The sequence below is a fragment of the Podarcis tiliguerta genome (genome assembly GCF_965153285.1).
Source record: "Podarcis tiliguerta genome assembly, chromosome: Z".
NCBI lineage: Eukaryota > Metazoa > Chordata > Lepidosauria > Squamata > Lacertidae > Podarcis > Podarcis tiliguerta.
This window is the reverse complement of record NC_139553.1, coordinates 41,989,252-42,007,206: the sequence shown is the minus strand read 5'-3', so window position 1 is coordinate 42,007,206 and position 17,955 is coordinate 41,989,252. Positions and strand designations below refer to the sequence as shown.

At 42.0% G+C, this 17,955-nt stretch overlaps 1 protein-coding gene across 12 annotated transcripts in view; it reads left to right on the top strand.

The window, feature by feature from the left end:
- LOC310669042 (uncharacterized protein) overlaps positions 1-17,955 on the top strand; it is a 143,241-nt gene that overhangs the window by 111,404 nt on the left and 13,882 nt on the right. For 6 of the 12 annotated variants that reach the window (XR_014506970.1, XR_014506971.1, XR_014506972.1 and 3 more), the window contains one exon: positions 2,542-2,608. Coding sequence is in view for 3 of the 12 variants with exons in the window: in XM_083422545.1 (XP_083278671.1) it covers positions 2,542-2,594 (53 nt within the window). In the remaining 9 variants the exon portion in view is untranslated. Of the gene's footprint in view, positions 1-2,541; positions 2,609-3,805; positions 4,326-5,395; positions 5,637-6,380; positions 6,479-8,412; positions 8,515-10,789; positions 11,254-17,955 lie in introns of those variants that run through there. The other 6 variants (XR_014506978.1, XR_014506980.1, XR_014506979.1 and 3 more) reach the window with 5 other exon arrangements.

The following is a 17,955-nucleotide window of genomic DNA, read 5'->3' as shown; positions in this document are numbered from 1 at the left end:
ATTAAAAACACAATAAAACATCAAATATTCAAAACTTCCCTAAACAAACCCACCCTCTGAATCTTAGCATCCTGAATCTTCCAACATTCAGCTTCATTGGATGTCAATGAGTTCTACCTCTGGTTGCGAACGGGACATGAGCAGAACGCAACCCGCGTCTGCACATGCACAGGTCACGATTCGTCGCTTCTGTGCATGCACGTGACGTCATTTTGAGCATCTGCGCATGCGCGAGCAGCAAAACCCGGAAGTAGCCCTTTCCGGTACTTCTGGGTCGCCGCGGGACACAACCTGAAAAGACATAACCTGAACCGAACGTAACAAGAGATATGACTGTAATGACAGAGGAAGGAAAATGTTTCTCTATCTACTTTCTCCATGCCAGGCATAATTTTAAAACTTTTATCATGTCAACTTTTTCTTGTCTGTTCTCTAAATTAAAAAGTCCCAAATGCTACAACGTTTCTTTATAAGGGAGTCCATCATCCCTTTCATCATTTTGGCTGCCCCTTTTTGAACCTTTTCCAACTCTACAATATCCATTTTTGAAGTAAGGTGGCCATAACTGTACACATTATTTCAAATTCTGTTACAACATAGATTTGTGTAACAGCTTTATTATACCAGCAGTTTTATTTTCAATTCCTTTCCTAATGATCCTTGGCATGGAATTTGCCTCTTTCACCACTGTCATGCACTGGGTCAACATATTCATAAAGCTATCTAGTATGACTTCAAGGTTTTGTTTCTGGTCCATTAGCACCAATTCATATCCCATGAGTGTATATGTGAAGTTATGGTTTTTTGCCCCAACATGCAACACTTTACACTTGTTTACATTGAATTGCACTTGCCATTTTACCTCCCGTTCATTCAGCTTAGAGAGGTCCTTTTAGAGCTCACCACAATCTGTCTTTATTTTAATGACCCTGAACAATTTAGAATCATTAGCAAAAGGCTGGATGAGGCTGCTGAAGAGGCCAGAAATCATCTTGGCTGTGAGTCCTAGAACAGCTGTTTCCTGCCTTGCAGGCCTTTTCCCACCTGGCCTGGGAGGGTGAAGCCCTGACTGACTCCAGCTACAAAAGCCTAGGCTGCTGAAGAAGCCAGAGACCATATTGGTTGTTCCTTAGTTCAGAAACAGGTCATCGAACCTGAGCATCCACAGCCGCCATGAACCACCATTTGCAGGGTTGGCAGCAACAGTAGCAGATACGTTCTACGCTTAAAGTAATATTTTTAGTCTCTTGCTAATTATGCTGTTTTAAATGTGCATATTTGACTTCCTTTAGTAACGTTTTCTTTTGAAGATTTTTTTGGTTAACTTTGCTGTGTGCATTCTGTAGTTGACCTCCTTTGTAATGTTTTATTTCGAAATCTTTAAGATAGCATTTTAGTTTCCTGCTAATTATTTTTGCTTTGAATGTATGCTTTATAGTTGATTTTCTCCTGTAATGTTTTATTCTAGATTGTTTTATTTGATGTTTCAATGTAAGTTGTAAACTACTTTGAGATTATTTTTCTTTGAAATATAAAGCAGTATACAAAGGAAATTATCAACAATAATAATAACACTGTGAAGAGCACCTTCCACACTCTGCCCCTCCCAGCGCTGGCAGCGGCGAGGGATGGGGAAGCACACTCTGTCCCTGCTTGGACGCGCACCTGCCCCAGGCACCTGTGGACAGTACTATGCCCCTGGGAAAAGGAGCAGTACATGAGTCTATGCCATTGCTTGTGTGCTTAGTGGGTCTCAGCCTGGCAAGCAAAGTGAAAGAAATGGGGAAGAACAGAAGCAGCTGCACGTGGTGACAGGAGGAGGTAGATTCATGGAGTGGGGGGAAGCTGACAGAGTGTGCTTTACCAAAAGGGACTCCCAAAACACTGGTGCGGACGCAGTGCCTCTGATTGCCAGTTGTTGCGTAATAACTGTAAATGTGGGCTATCTCCATGTGCTGCTTGTGGGCTTCCTAGAAGCATCTGATTGGCCATTGTGGCAAACTAAATGCTGGACTAGAAGGACTGTTAGCAGGACTCTTCTACTGCTGGCATATTCATCTCCGTTCATTCGTTTTAGCTGTTTTGAATATATAAAATAATCACACCTGTGGACTGGTTGCTAATGCTGTCTCTGAAGTACCAAAGTACTTCCCCATGCTGTCATTAAAAGACTTCCAAGTCATGTATGTATTGTCACCCCCATCAGGAATGGAAAAATATGGAAATGTGTTGTTATTTATAATGCATTCAGTTGGCTGCATTTCTAAAATAATTAGATTTGCTAGCTAACCTGACCTTAGCAGCACTGGATTGGTTTTGGAGAAAAATTAAATTTTAATCTAAATGTTAATTTTTTAAATGGATAAGCAGTTAGGAGCCACTCTAACAGACATTTCCATTGCGTTGGGTATCAGTACCCCTGTCTGGATGTGTATTACAGAGCACTTACTCTACAGAAAAATGAGCTTCTTCGGAATCTCATTTTTCCTTTTAATCATTGTTCTACCACAGCATGATTTTAGTCTCATCTCACTTTCACAGGGAAGGTTGGGGACGTGTTGCCAATGAGTGAATTCAGACAAAGCTATGATTGAGGAATCCCCGCAAGGTAGGACTTGGCTTGTTTCAACTCAGGCTGATGAGAGTTGTAGCCCAAAACATCTGGAAGGCAACAAAGACTAGTGTACATTAGGATGTGTGTTTTATAGCTTATAGCATCTTAACTCTTTTTCATAGCAAGCAATATTTTTTTACAGTGAGTAAACTAAAAATAAAAAGGGTACTGTAGACCAGAAACTCAGAGCAAAACAGATTCAAAATTGTGACTGTTTCTTAAGGCAGCGGTGCTCATCTTAGCTTTTGTAATCTCTGTGGTAGGCTTTCCTCAGCCCTTTTAACACCACATCAATCCCTAACAGCTGCTTAGGTGGCCCTGTATCATGTACACATAATCAGTCTGCAATATTTCCCAGCTTTTGTTGGCTGGAATAGTGAAACAGTCATATGGTGACTTTTTGGGATGTGGTGACTATCCATGTGTGAACATGTTTGCAACTCACCTGCTCATTCACCCACTTGGTATGTTTTAATCTCTCCACTTATCATCTGTATCAGAGCATCCAAAAGAACAGACACTTATTGTAAAACAGTGCCGTCCAGATTTTGTGGACCATGTCCCATCATCCCTAGCCATTAGCCACATTGGCTAGATCCAATGCAAGCTGTATTGGCACACCCCTGGCTACCACTGTCTCCTAAAAGATCACCCTCTGGTGACTTTGCCATCAGTTTACCATTTATCTCAGTGGCATACTGAGGTCTCAAATATCAAAAGTGGTGTAAGAACTCAGAAACTGGGAGCTGCAACATTGGCACAAAGTCCAGCTCACAAGACCAGTGCAAACTATACAGCCCACAAGTCTGCCCTAGTGAGAGAATGAATATACACTTCTCTCTATGACAGTTTGTGCCTTTCCACTGAGCAAATTGGCCCTGCTGTCTTGCCATGCTATCTTGTTCAAGGAAAAGAGATGAGCATAAAAATAGATCTTGTTAGATTTTCAGGCTCTAGGAGAGAACTGTAACCTAATCCCCTACATAATCTAATTTACACAGTGCTTTCTCGCAGCCTCTGTGTTGAGAACGGCAGCTCAGGCTTGGTAGCCATCATTTTGGAAGACTCACTAGCTGCATTTTAAAAACAACACAACAACTGATCCCCTGTTGTCTTGCAAATATGCAAGTTTGCAAAGTTTGTAGCACCTTAACTAGTTAGTTCAATCAAATCTGTCCTTTTGCCTCATAGATGTACAGAGTGTGCTGAGACCTAGTAGCAGCACCAAGCCAAGACTTCAGTGTGGAGCAAATAAATGTAGTACTCTTTAAAGCAGGCCTTCTTGGAGCCTTGTTTCCAGTCTCCTCCCAAATGTCCTCATAGAAATGCGTAATGTTGATCTTGTTAAAAAAGAAAATAAAAAAATTGCCGGCAAATGTAGTAATGGCCAATAAATTATATAAAGTATTGCAACACACGCCGCACCAATGTGGCTGTTTCGATAGACTGTAATTGTTTTCCAGCTCTTACCTCGTCAGTTGCTCTGGCTTCCAACTGGGGGAGAAGTGAATAACAAGCCAATCAGCATGCAAAATATAGAACAGGGTGGCACAACACACGGCCATCAGCCAAATATGAGATTAACATGTGACTGTAGCAAAGAACAGGCAGTCTCTGCATTCTGTCTTTTCAGTGCTGCTTAGAAGTGCTCCTCTTCTATTCTACAGTTAATCCATCAAAACAAATCATTCAGCTCCACAGGGTTAGCAGACATAGGGCTGTATCCAATTTACCCTTATTAGTATTATGATTAATAATGGTAACATGAATTTGATTTCTTACCTGCCCTGCACCAGAAGATCCAAGGATGTGTTGCAACAATTTAAATACAGCATTACAAAATTCTACCCAAGAGTTAGGTCCATGGAAATTAATGGACCTAAATTAGTCACGTCCATTAATTTCAGTGGGCTTCTCTGGGTAGTATTATCATTGACTACAACGCATAATCTCATATTGATTCTATCCTGGTTTATTCATTGCCACTGCATTTTATCTGATATACTTCACTTGTGTATGCAACACCATGCTAATGTGCATGTAGGTTACACAGATCCAATTCATCTATGTGTGGTTTTGTGCATGTTCATCTTCACATGATTGTTTTCAGTTCAACTCAAATGTTTCTTATGTACACTAGTGGGCAGTGCTTGATGGGATGCATTTGACTGTGTGTTGTCACCTCTCCTCAATTAATAATTCCCCACTTACCTTGAGTTCCGGAAACCCGAAGTCAGTTGTGGGCATTCGTGCAGTTATTTGCTTAGCTGTGCATGTGGCCACTTCCCACCCCGATACAGGTTTTCCAATATACCAGACTTGCACAGAGCAGCAGGTTACAAACGTGTGTTCGTGTGAGTGCGTCTCTTGTTCCTGGCTCCATCAGCAGCCCACCAAGGTACTCCTTGCCAATGGAAGGAGGGGGTGTAGTAATAGACGGCACCCAGCAAAACGTCACCACAGCTGTAAAAACAAAACAAAACCATTCACGCAATATGCTTCAGTACATCCACGTGATTTTATGTTCAGTACATCCATGTGATTTTATGTTGGATTTCCCCCCTTATGGCATTATCCAGGAAATCTAGAAAATCATAATTAAATTCTGAGGAGGAAATTGTGGGCTGACACTGGGATGAGGACAACATCATGTGGAACATGCAAAGAACATGTGCATATGAGATGTATAAAATCTTCTTTAAACTACTTTGTGTGCATAGCCTCATATATACTTTGTGTGTGTGTGTAATCTGATTTACTTCCTATTCAAATACATTGAAGGAGGTGTTTGCTCAATGAAAACATTTGTTAGTAACAGAAGCTGAGATCAGGGAAGAAACAGGAAAGGACTGTCCTTTTCTGCATATAATACGAGGTTTGTTTAATAAAATAATTATGTTTAAAATTGGGGGTCGTCTTATACATGGATAGTGCATAGGGGGGACGTGAGCCGGAGATTGTCAGAGGCTTTTGGGCGTGTTATCAGTGGCTGCGCCAAGGGCTAGTGATGATTGGATGTGCGAGTGGCAGTGTAGTTAATTTGAGTGAGCAATTTCCTTTATCCCCCCCCACCCCAAAAAAAATAAACCTCAACAACTGTGGGCAATCCTCTCCAAAAAAAGCTCCTCACCAACTCTGGGCAATCTCCCCCCATTTTTCTAATTTGTAGTCCCCAAAAATATACACAGGGGCAGAAAAATACGGTACTATACTTGGGAAAATATGGTACTTTTTCACACAGTGCCACAGTTTGCATATTACAGTAAACCATAGTTTATCATGTGGACAAAACAAACCACAACCCTTATTATGAATGAAGCAATATGGTTTATTTTGCTCCAGATAAACTGTTATCAGTAAAATAGCAACAAACCTTATCAAAATTTGCTTAGGGCAAAACAAATCACAACCCCCAGTTTATCTATAATGCTAAGCCAGGGGTTTGCTTCTCCAACACTGATAACCTCCCTCTTGTGGGTGGGTGGTGCTGGGTTTTGGCTTCATAAGGATCCACACTTGGAAAATGAGTTTCATAGAATCATAGAGCTGGAACCTTTTGGTTGCTGCTGGAGGTTCAGTTACAGTTAAGACTAAAGATCCATTCATTTGCATTTGCAAAATGGGAAATGTGGTGGTTCTCCCTAAAACAGGAAACATTCAACTGGTGTGATATCTAATTAACTGCACTAGAAATCAGTTGGGTTGGGCAAGAGCCAGAGACTCTTGGAGTATGCATTGATCTGACTGTGCCGTTATTCTGATTTAGCATTGAACTCTCAAAAACTTTCAAGTTTCCCAGGACAAAGTGAGAATACCTTTGTTTCCTCTGCATCCCAAATTTGGATTTCTTAGAGGAGCAAGGAGGTAGGTTAAAGAATAGAGAGAGTGTTTTATGGAAAGGGGTGGATGACGAGAAGTACCTTTGAGCACTCATTTGGTTCATGTGCTGTCTGTCCATCTACATTCACCGGTAAAGAGAGCCCATTTTCCCAAATCCTGGAAACAATCTTGCCAAGAGAGAGATCCTGTGTATGTGTATGCATGTGTCTGTATCTAGTTGTTTCAGAAGAGAATCTACTATAAAAGGAGTTAATTTATGTTAATGGTTTTGTCAAATTAAACAACTACACATACAAATTTACTTCCCTGAATTCATGGCATTACAATCTTCCCCATGGCAACACCGAGAGTCAAATATTGAGTGGCAAAGTTCAAATGGGTGAAAAAGGAAACAAAATAGTCTAAATATATTCAATTACCAGTTTCTTTAAAAAAGAAAAGCAAGATAAACCTTTAGACAGTGTTTTCTGCTTGCAGAGTCCTTTATAATGTTTGTTCATTTTCTTCCCATTGTACTAAAATGTATATACAGAGAGTCCTTTTAATTTCCCATTATACTGTATACCAAAGCATTCATGCCTAATACTATTACTGATAAAGAAACCACAAGCATATTTGCAGAGACTGAATGTCTATAAAGAGACGATCAAGGGAGTCCCTTGAGAAAATAAAGTCCCATATCAGATTATGTTGTGAAAAGGCTGGAACTAGTATGCTCAGCTCAATTACAGAAGAGTGTGTGTGTGTGTGTGTGTGTGTGTGTGTGTGTGTGTGTTTTTTAAAGAGAGTCAGTCCTGTTTTATATCACACAATTATTTTCTTAAGCCTAGGAATATTACATAAATTAAAATTTAAGATAATGGTCATTTGGCACAAAACAAGCCCTATGAATGCTTTGGATAATAATTAAAGAGGATTTAGCAAGATAATCAGTTAATATTCTGTGGACTTTTGCATCCAAAGTAAAAGCTGAGAGATGTAGTGGCCCTGTTGGCATGTTATATCATTTAGTGTGAATGGAAATATCACTTTCATTTTGCTGATCTCCCAGTGCAAGCAGGACCAACAAACCATGATCCCTGGCTTACCAAATTGGCCATGTGACACCCAACTATGTACCCGCTGGTACAAAAGGATAAAATGGGAGAGGTGTTATTGAATCACAGACTTGTAGAGTTGGAAGGGACACTAAGGATCATCTATTCCAACCCCCTGCAATGCAGGAATAGGCAGCCATTCCATACAGGGATCAAATCTGCAACCTTGGCGTTATCAGTACCATGCTCTAACCAGCTGAGCTATTGGTTAGTTTTTGTTTTGGTTCTTGCTTTTATTATGTATTTTGTGTTTGGAAGAAGGGCGGCATACAAACTTTAATAAGAATAATAAAAAATATTGTCAGCAGATTTATCTGTGTAATAAATTTATTGTGTGGATTGTCAGCATTTTTTAAAAAAGCAATGGCAACCTCTGTGCAAATATTTTTTTAAATCTAGTGAGACAGACAGAGAGAGAGAGAGAGAGAGAGAGAGAGCATGCATAGCTGCAAAGCTCACTGGGTCACTCATTATCCCTGTATTATATGTGCATATGCTTGCATACATATATAACAAAAACTCAGATACACTAAAGTTTTAACAGTGTAAGTGGCTCCAATAAAAATGGAAGGTAAAATATCTTCTAACAGATGTGAGAGTTTTATGGGCACCTCCCAGTTATTGTAAAATCCCATCATGAGATAACCTAGCATGTGACACCATCTTGTAAGACACAGTAACTACAGTGGTACCTCGGGTTAAGAACTTAATTCGTTCCGGAGGTCCGTTCTTAACCTGAAACTGTTCTGAACCTGAAGCACCACTTTAGCTAATGGGGCCTCCCACTGCCACCGCGCCACTGGAGCACGATTTCTGTTCTTATCCTGAAGCAAAGTTCTTTAGACCTCCCTGCCAATTTAGATACAGCAACTGAACTGGAGGCCCCTCAACTGTCTTCGGGTCCAGTGCTGGACCATTTCAATTGGATACTCCCTGCTGATGTGGATAGATTCCTCCAAACTGGTGGGCCCACCACCTGCCTCCTCGATCTGTGCCTGTCTTGGCTGATTAGGGTGTGTCCAGATGTCGCGCGGAACTCCCTGGTTGAAATTATCAATTTGTCCCTTGGCCCGGGGACATTCCCAGGGGAACTGAAGGAAACAGTGGTGTGCCCGCTCTTAAAGAAAACTTCACTAGATCCTTTAAGGTAAAGGTAAAGGTACCACTGCCCGTACGGGCCAGTCGTGTCCAACTCTAGGGTTGCGTGCTCATCTCGCTCTAGAGGCCGTGATCCGGCGCCGTCTGAAAACACTTCCGGGTCACGTGGCCAGCGTGACGAAGCTGCTCTGGCGAGCCAGCACCAGCGCAGCACACGGAAACGCCGTTTACCTTCCCGCTATAAAGCGGTCCCTATTTATCTACTTGCACTTAAGAGTGCTTTCGAACTGCTAGGTGGGCAGGAGCTGGGACCGAATGACGGGAGCTCACCCCGCCGCGGGGATTCGAATCGCCGACCATACGATCGGCAAGTCCTAGGCACTGAGGTTTTACCCACAGCGCCAGACCTATCCAATTACCACCCAGTTTCAAATCTTCCATATCTGGGTAAGGTAATTGAGAGAGCAGTTGCTGAACAGCTTGGTAGGTTTCTGGAGGAAACATCGGCTTTAGATCCATTTCAGTCCGGTATCCGTCCTGGTTTTGGGACAGAGACGGCTCTGGTTGCCCTAACAGATTATCTCCGTAGACAATTGGATCGAGGCGGGTCAAGGCTGCTGATCCTTTTAGATTTATCAGCAGCCTTTGACATGGTCGATCATGATCTTCTGGACCACTGCCTCGCCGATGTGGGGATACAGAACATAGCCCGTAAATGGCTGTCCTCTTTTATCTCTGGCCAGGGACAGAGGGTGGTGCTAGGGAGGGAGACGTTGTCACCACTCCTTGGTGTGTGGAGTGTCACAGGGTGCATTCCTCTCCCCAAAGCTTTTTAACATCTTTATGCGCCCCCTTGCCCAGATTGTCTGGAGCTTTGGGCTGGGCTGTCACCAATATGCTGATGACACTCAGCTCTATCTGCTGATGGATGGCCACACCGACTCGGCCCCGAACACACTGACCAGATGCTTGGAAGCTGTGGCTGGATGGTTTTGTGGGAGCCGATTGAAACTAAATCCTTTGAAGACAGAGGTCCTCTGGTTGAGTCGGGATGGCATGGAGATGAGGGACCAACTCCCTTCTCTTGCGGGGGCCCAATTAGTGCCATTGCCTTCCGTTAAGAGTTTGGATGTAATCCTTGACGCCTCCCTTTCCATGGAGGCACAGGTTACAGCAACAGCCAAGATGACATTTTTCTACCTTCGCTGCATCAAGCAGTTGGTCCCTTACCTTTCCCGCCCCGACCTGGCCACAGTGATCCATGCAACGGTCATCTCCAGGCTTGACTACTGTAATTCGCTCTACGCGGGGCTGCCCTTGAAGCTGTCCCAGAAACTCCAGCGGGTACAGAATGCTGCAGCGAGGCTCCTCACGGGGTCTCTGCCATGGGAGCATATTCACCCAGTGCTTTTCAAGCTGCACTGGCTCCCGGTGGAGTACAAGGTCAGATTTAAGGTGCTGCTTTTGACCTTTAAAGCCCTTCACGGCCTCGGACCCTCGTACCTACAGGACCTACAGGTATGCCTAATGGAGAGCCTCAAGGTCCATAAATAGCAACACCCTAGTGGTACCGGGCCCTAAGGAAGTTAGATTGGCTTCACCCAGAGCCAGGGCCTTTTCAACTCTGGCTCCGGCCTGGTGGAACGCTCTGCCTCATGAGACCAGGGCCCTGCAGGATCTGATTTCTTTCCGCAGGGCCTGTAAGACAGAGTTGCTCCCCCTGGCCTTTGGCTTGGAGTCAATTTGATTCCTCCCCCCTCTTTCTTTTTTCTTTTTCCTTTCTCCTCCTGTGATGAGGCTGCATTTTAATATTTTAATGTTTTATTTTAATCTTGTTTTTAAGTTGTATTCATTCAACTTGTTTTTATTATTGCTTGTTGCTCTGCCTTGGCTGGGGAGGGCGGGGTATAAATAAAAATTATTATTATTATTATTATTGTTGTTGTTGTTATTAATTTGAGGTACTATTTCTGGGTTAGCGGAGTCTGTAACCTGAAGTGTATGTAACCTGAAGCGTATATAACGCTGTACTAGATCCCCCAGAAAATGCATTGGACACAATGTTTTGGGAAGTTCTCTTGCAAAAAGAACACCATGGATGAACCTACTGCTTCTTGCTCTTCTCTCCACTCCTGCTTAGGAGATGGAACGACACTTGACCACACAGCAAGTGGACTCCTCCTCTTTGCACTGGAAACCACGAATCCTAAGAAATCCTGTTCCTGCTTTGGCAGATTTCGAAAAGCATTTATTAGTTTTGAGGGAGTGTGATTTCAGCATTGGAACTGCAGAAAAGAACATATTTAAAAAATGCATGTTGATGGTTCCTCTTTCTCCCTCTCTTGCTGTTTAAAAATATAAGAGCTTAGCTAAGTACAGAAGGTAGAACAGTGTCTCAAAGTTGCTTGCTGATGTGAGTGCTGTGAGTGTTTGTTCTTATAATGCCGCAAAGCAGCCATCATAGATGCAGTGAAATTTCATGACTTCCAAGTGAACTCTGCCTCCATGTCCTGGAGTCATTTTAAACTGTCCAACTTACTTAGCATCTCTGGGGTTCTGAAGCCATCTAGAGTATTGTACAGAGAGCTGATAGCAGCTGACCTCTTATGTTCCTCGCTGCTATCTTCTGCAGACTGGGAAACATTAATTTGATTATGCTGCTAATGAATCCTTTTTTTTATGTGCTTGTGGTTATTATGTTATGTTTTTAGTGTGTACCCATATCCTACATGCAAAAAAAAGGGGGGGGACTTTGCTATATGTGAATGTGTGTTTAAATATAACAGGTGCCTGCAGCAGGGAACACCTGATTGGCTGGTGTTTCATAGATAGATAGATAAGTATTTTATTACGACTTTTATCATTTATATGCTGCCCATCTGACTGGGTTGCCCCAGCCAATCTGGGCAGCTCCCAACAAAAAATAGTAAAAGCACAATATAATATCACACACTAAAAACGTACCTGAGCATGGCTGCCTTCAGGTGTCTTTTAAAAATAACATAGCTGTTCCACAGGGCTGGTGCGACTACCGAAAAAGCCGTCTGCCTGGTTCCCTCTAATCAGACTATGGCTTTGGAGGGTGTACGGACATGCTGCTTGTTCACATTATACTTCAGTTTGTTTAAAACAATAGTTTATGGTTCCATGTGAACCAAGCCACAGGATTTGGTTCACAAGTCCAAGAATATCCACTAAGGCTGAGTCAGGGTTTGAACATAGGTTTCCCAATGCAAGGCATTACCTCAGCCTAGCTTTCCACACAGTGTTGTATGAGATGGAAATGGGATGATGATGATGATGATGATGATGATGATAATGATAATTTATTTATACCCCACCCATCAGGCTGGGTTTCCCCAGGCACTCTGGGTGGCTCCCAACCGAATATTACAATACAGCATTGAACATTAAAAACTTCCCTAAACAGGGCTGCCTTCAGATGTCTTTTAAAAGTAGGATAGTGGCTTATTTCCTTGACATCTGATGGGAGGACGTTCCACAGGGCGGGCGCCACTACCAAGAAGGCCCTCTGCCTGGTTCCCTGTAACTTCGCTTCTCGCAGTGAGGGAACTGCCAGAAGGCCCTCGGAGCTGGACCTCAGTGTCCGGGCTGAACAATGGGGGTGGAGATGCTCCTTCAGGTGTACAGGACCAAGGCCGTTTAGGGCTTTAAAGATCAACACCAACACTTTGAACTGTGCTCAGAAATGTACTGGGAGCCAATGCAGGTCTCTCAGGACCGGTTTTATATGGTCCCGGCGGCCACACCCAGTCACCAGTCTAGCTGCTGGTTTCTGGATTAATTGGAATTACTCCCATGTATGGTATCTCAACCCTCTTGGAAGAAGGAGGACAAATGTGGTGAACAAATAAGACTAGCTAGTTTAATCTAAAGGTTCTGACTGCCTGACTACACAACATATACTTTTTTAAACAAAAAATCCTTAGCTTTTCATTTAGCAGACTTCTTGGTGCATCCTGAATTGTCTGCTATGATATCACCACATAAAAATAGGCCATTTGGAATGCTGCATTGGAGGGAGCCAGTCCCATATTTGACTCCCACATTCTATGACAGCTGAATTCCAGTCGCACTTATCAGTAGCTGTCTTGTACACTGGTTTTAATGCCTTGGGGATAGTTCTAAACTAATTCATATTATTTAAACTTCGAACTCATTCTTGATTTAATTGCTGTAGTGTGAGACATTTGAATTTGTAGCTGCCTAGAATTGGTTCGGAATTCCCCCCCCCCCAAAAAAAACCCCCCACTTTCCCATGTTGATGCTCTTGGGCCGCTGTGTGTCACTGTCCGAGGACACAACTTCTTATTTGTTGGGTCTCTGAAGTCAGGGCAGCAGTATTCCAATATTTGTTTGCACTCAGATGATTGAAGTTGGATTTTTGCTGTTTAAATACCAGTATTTAAAATACAAAAAGCTGCCATCACCACCTCACTGCCTCTGTTTGCTTTCCCATTATGTTCATGCAAGATTCCATTTTCCTCTTTCTTCACATTCTCCAGGTCTATAACAAACCCCATCTGAACCTTTTATCCACCCACTAAGTCCAGATTAATTTATTGCATTCCATACAGCTCTCTAACTGCTTCTTCTAAATGTGCGATGGGGCTTAGAGGTGTGCAAAGGGATTCAGAGATAAGGAGGGGGAGACGCTTCCCAATTCCATCTTGCAGTGAAAGGTTGAGTTATAATACTATTGCCTCTGATTTTTGTTACACGTGGCCATGGAATAAGACGCAGGACGAATGACTGATTAGAGCTCATGTTTAGCTAAATTAACATCTCAAGTCCTTTTTTATGGCTAAATCTCAGTTCTTCATAATCTAAAAGCAAATATTTGCCTTTAATATCTCTGATTTATGCATAGAATACCATGTGCTGTTCATTTCCCTCTTAATTATTATTATTTCTTTAAAACCGCTTTCAGGCAGAAAGTCAAAGCCTGCTGTGTTTTATATTATACTCTGCAACTCATTTTCCTCCCCCCCCCCTAAATGAAACATCTAATTAATCTATGTACTGTGAATGCTTTCTGTTTAAACTCTCCATGCTCATAAAAAGAGCTGGACAAAAGTATAAAATGTAGCTAATTTGTTACAGCTAAGGGGAAACAGTGGATGTGAAATTATCTTTTTATATTCCCAAATGCCTCTGCAGATTGGGGGTCAGTGCAAAAGAACCAAATGAAGGAAATGCCAACTGAAGGAAATTTGAAAGTGGAATTCTCCCTATTAAGAATTATACAATAGCATATTGTTGGTTTTCTGTAATTTATTACTTTATTTTTAGCAATAACAAAAAAAAAAAAATCCAACGCTTTGATTTTTTTGTGTTGTTACCATTAAGGATCATTTTGATCCTTATCCTTTCAGAAATGAGAGATAATTTTGATTTTGCAACCCTTTAGTAGCAAAGCCAATTATCTTCAGAACTTTGAAAGTTCTTACCTGTCCTCATTATAGCTGCACACTACTGCTTTAAGAAGCCTCACTTGCAGTCTGCAGCTCACTTAACTGAACACTGTGAATTAAGATTATTTAATCCCCACCTACCTGGATTTGTAGCTCAGATCTGTCAGACTGATAAAGTGTATATATCTTATATATATTTCAATAAGTTATAAGTTATTAAGTTAAGTTAAGTGATAAGTTATTCAAATGAGACAGGGTCAAGAGGTCTAGGTTTGACTGCGACATGGTCATAAATTTATGCTGCAACCATTGTTACTTTTGTATTATTCTTATATCCTGTTATTTGTTTAGAAAGCATGCAGCCTAGTTCTATGCATGATTACTTAGAAGTAAACCTCAGAGAATACTATGGAACTTACTCCTAAGTAGATACACATAGGAATGTGACCTTAAAATAGGTTCCCTTCTAGTGGCCATATGTTCCCTTCTAGTAGCCATGTCTAGGTACTGTTGCATTCATGCTGCTTAGATTCACCATTTCTGTTATGTGCTCTGAGATCAGTTACTACACTTAAGTGCTTTCCTATGATTAAATCCCAACTAAGCTCGTTGGAGTTGACTTCCAATCATGTTTGAGATCTTGTCATTGTCATTTTAAAATTTGGGGGGGTCAATGGCATTAAGGTATTACTTTGTTAAAAATCATGAAAGTTTGAAGCATTACACTGAAATCCGGAGGTGCAATGTTCAGTTCATGTACTTTGTGACCTTGGACAAATTACTTTGGCCTCAATCAGAGATGGTCACATGCAACCAGATGTGGTGCTGGTGAGAATCATGCACAATACATATGAGAAGATACACTTTCTTTTCTGCATTGAGAGACATGTGAGCCTGTTCTCCTTTGCCTGCATTCTGGATGGCAATGAGAGCTTTTATGCAGTTATGTGCATCCTGCCCCTTTCAGTTTGCACCAGCACTCCCATGTATAGGTCACCTAGTTTATGTGCAGCAGCAGCATTTGCTGATTTGCACATGGAGAAGGCAAATGGTAGCCTCTGCTGGTGAGCTTCCTGTCTTATCCAGTTCTGTCGGATCTGTTCCAGCTATTGAGGCCATAGGATGTTGACATTGTGCTTCAAAGTGTCCATTCCACCTCTTGACCCTTGCCTATCCTGGCTTGTCCATTCAAGCTGGCAAGTGGGGAGGATCTAGTCAGGGGAAGTCCAGGTGATGGTTAACACATAATTTTGGTGCTGGGTTGTCTTAACTGTCTTGAATGAGGAAGTACTATGCCCCCTCCTGGAAAAACCCTCCCTAGACCCTGAGGTGTTGACAACTATCGTCCAGTGTCTAATACCACCTTTTTGAGTAAGGGGCTCAAGCAGACAGCGGCAGTTCACCTAAAGTCACTATTGGAGGAAACAGATTACCAGGAGCCATTCCAGGCATTCCTGCCATTTTCAGGCATGTGTTGGACATAAATTCAGCCGTGTTCACCCTGACATGAGCTCATTCAAGGGAGAGACAGGAGGAGTGCAACCCTACTGCTACCATTGGATATCTCAGTGGCTTTTGACACCATTGACCATAGTCAATGGAGCATTTCTGTTGGGAGTTGGAGGCACTGTTTTACGGTGGTTCTGCTCCTTCTTGCATGACCGTTACCAGAGAATAGCATCAGGGGACTACATGTCTACAGCTCTACTTTTTCCATTAAATCTGAGTCAGAGGAGGCCATGCATAAGCTGAACACATGACTGGATACAGTGGTGGAGTAGATGAGGATCAATAGATTGAAGCTAAGTCCTGCTTCACGATGGGTAAGTGATTCCCAGGTCTGCCTGTTCTAGATATGGTTGCACTCCCTCTGAAAGTGTAGGATGTTCTTGAAACCATATTTATCCATGGAGGCCCTTGTGGCCTCTATGGTAAAAAAAATGCCTATCATCAGCTGGTGCATCAACTGCACCCTTTCCTGGACATGGATAACATGGCCACTGTGATGTGTGCATTGATATTAAATCATCATCATCATCATCATCCTCTACATTTTTTCGTGCAAATAGGATCTGGGGCAAGTTTTGACTTGCATAGTCGACTGATCAGTGCATACTATTCTCAACCCTTCTGTTCATTGGCAAGATAGGTTCAAGATTATGGTTTTTCTGTTTTCAGATACCATGTTTAAAGGGGGGTGGGGGAGATACTGCAGTACCTCCAAACCCAATTCCTTTGGGTTGACAGATGTTTGGTCTGTGGTGGATCTCAGCTTGAGAATATGAAGAACCAATAAGCTGTTGACATCACTGAAATATTTAGAAGTGAAATGTCTGTCTCACTACTAAAATTCATAATGAGCACTGAGGGGGAAAAGAATTAGATAAATGCACAGTATGATGAATTGTATCAGCAGAATTCCCTCCCTCCTTCCTTAATGGGATTTTGTCAAGAGTTTTGCAGGAAGCACCAGCTGATCCTTAATGCCTTGAGAACTTAGCATTTGAATTCTTTACTGTGTTCAAAAGCAATTTAGGAAATATTACCATAGCAAGAAAGATGCTCCAAAACAGTAATATATGAAGTCTCAATGGGATTGCTTATTTGCAGGGGAAGATCTCACAGTAAAAAATGCTATAAATCCTATATAAGTCAGTAAATGAGTAAAGAGAAGACAAAATAATTATCAAGATAATGTTCAAAATCCTTTAAGTACTCGGGGATTACAGTAGAATTCAATTTATCTGAACCAAGGCTATCTGCAACCCATAGAAATTTAAAGAATATGAAAGTCATTTAGTTTGACATTTTTTGAATTAAGTATGATCCAGGAAACCCAGATTTGCTAGGTTATTGCTATGCATATTGTACCAAAAGAGTATTAAAAGAGTTGCTGGAACACCACCAAGCCTGGATAACCTCCCTTCTGAACTGGAAGCCCTAGATTGTATCCAACTAAATTTTACTCAGAGTAGCCACATTGAAATCAATGGTAGTCATGTTCGTAAATTTGGTGCACCCATAACACACCATTTCTTCATCACAGTAGAGGTGTCTGAATAGGTACCTTCCAACTTCTCTTGCCTAAAGATAATAGAGAATAAAATCTGCTTCATAACGTCCAAGCCCAACACAAAGCAAGCCAAGGTACAGAAAGAACAGACTGCTGAGCTGCAGGAGTTGCCCCTTTGCACATGTGAATTAACTTTGGATTAGGGGGAGGATGAATTTTTTAATGGAAGTTTGAAAGTGGGACATGCCAAATAGCATCTTTCATGCTTTTTAAGTGCTTTAAAATGGAGGGAGAGGGGTTTCCAGTGTCAGCTAGGAATGTGCGGTATCTGTTGGGGATGTGCACCAGGCACAAGATTTGATTTGTATCTATCATGTTGGGAAGCAGCATGACTTGTTTGGAAGCCACACTGTGTCTTTTCAATTTGACTTGTTATTTGATACCAAATCGGATCTGTTAAAAATGAAGTTCTGATCCCATACACCCTATTCACTACAATAGGAAATCTAAAGTGGCTATAACTTTTTTCTTTTTCACAGAGTGGATGGAATTTGCAGGCATAGCAGCTTTTCTAAAGTGGATTGAATTTACCAAATTGTAGGTGGATACGTCCCAGGATTTTCATGTAGGGCACCTTTTTCTTTTTCTGCCAGAATTGTATGCATTTGCAGACAAGGGATGAAGCCTGACAGATTTTAGAAGGATAGTTATAATGGTTCTCTTTGGAGTGAGTACAATAAGAATCACGGGGGGGGGCACGGAGTTGCATTGGGAATTAATCTCCTGGCAAGGGCCCTGTTACCTTAAGGGGTGGGGGTGGGGTTCTGCCTCCCATGAATTTTGGGGGATACTATGATA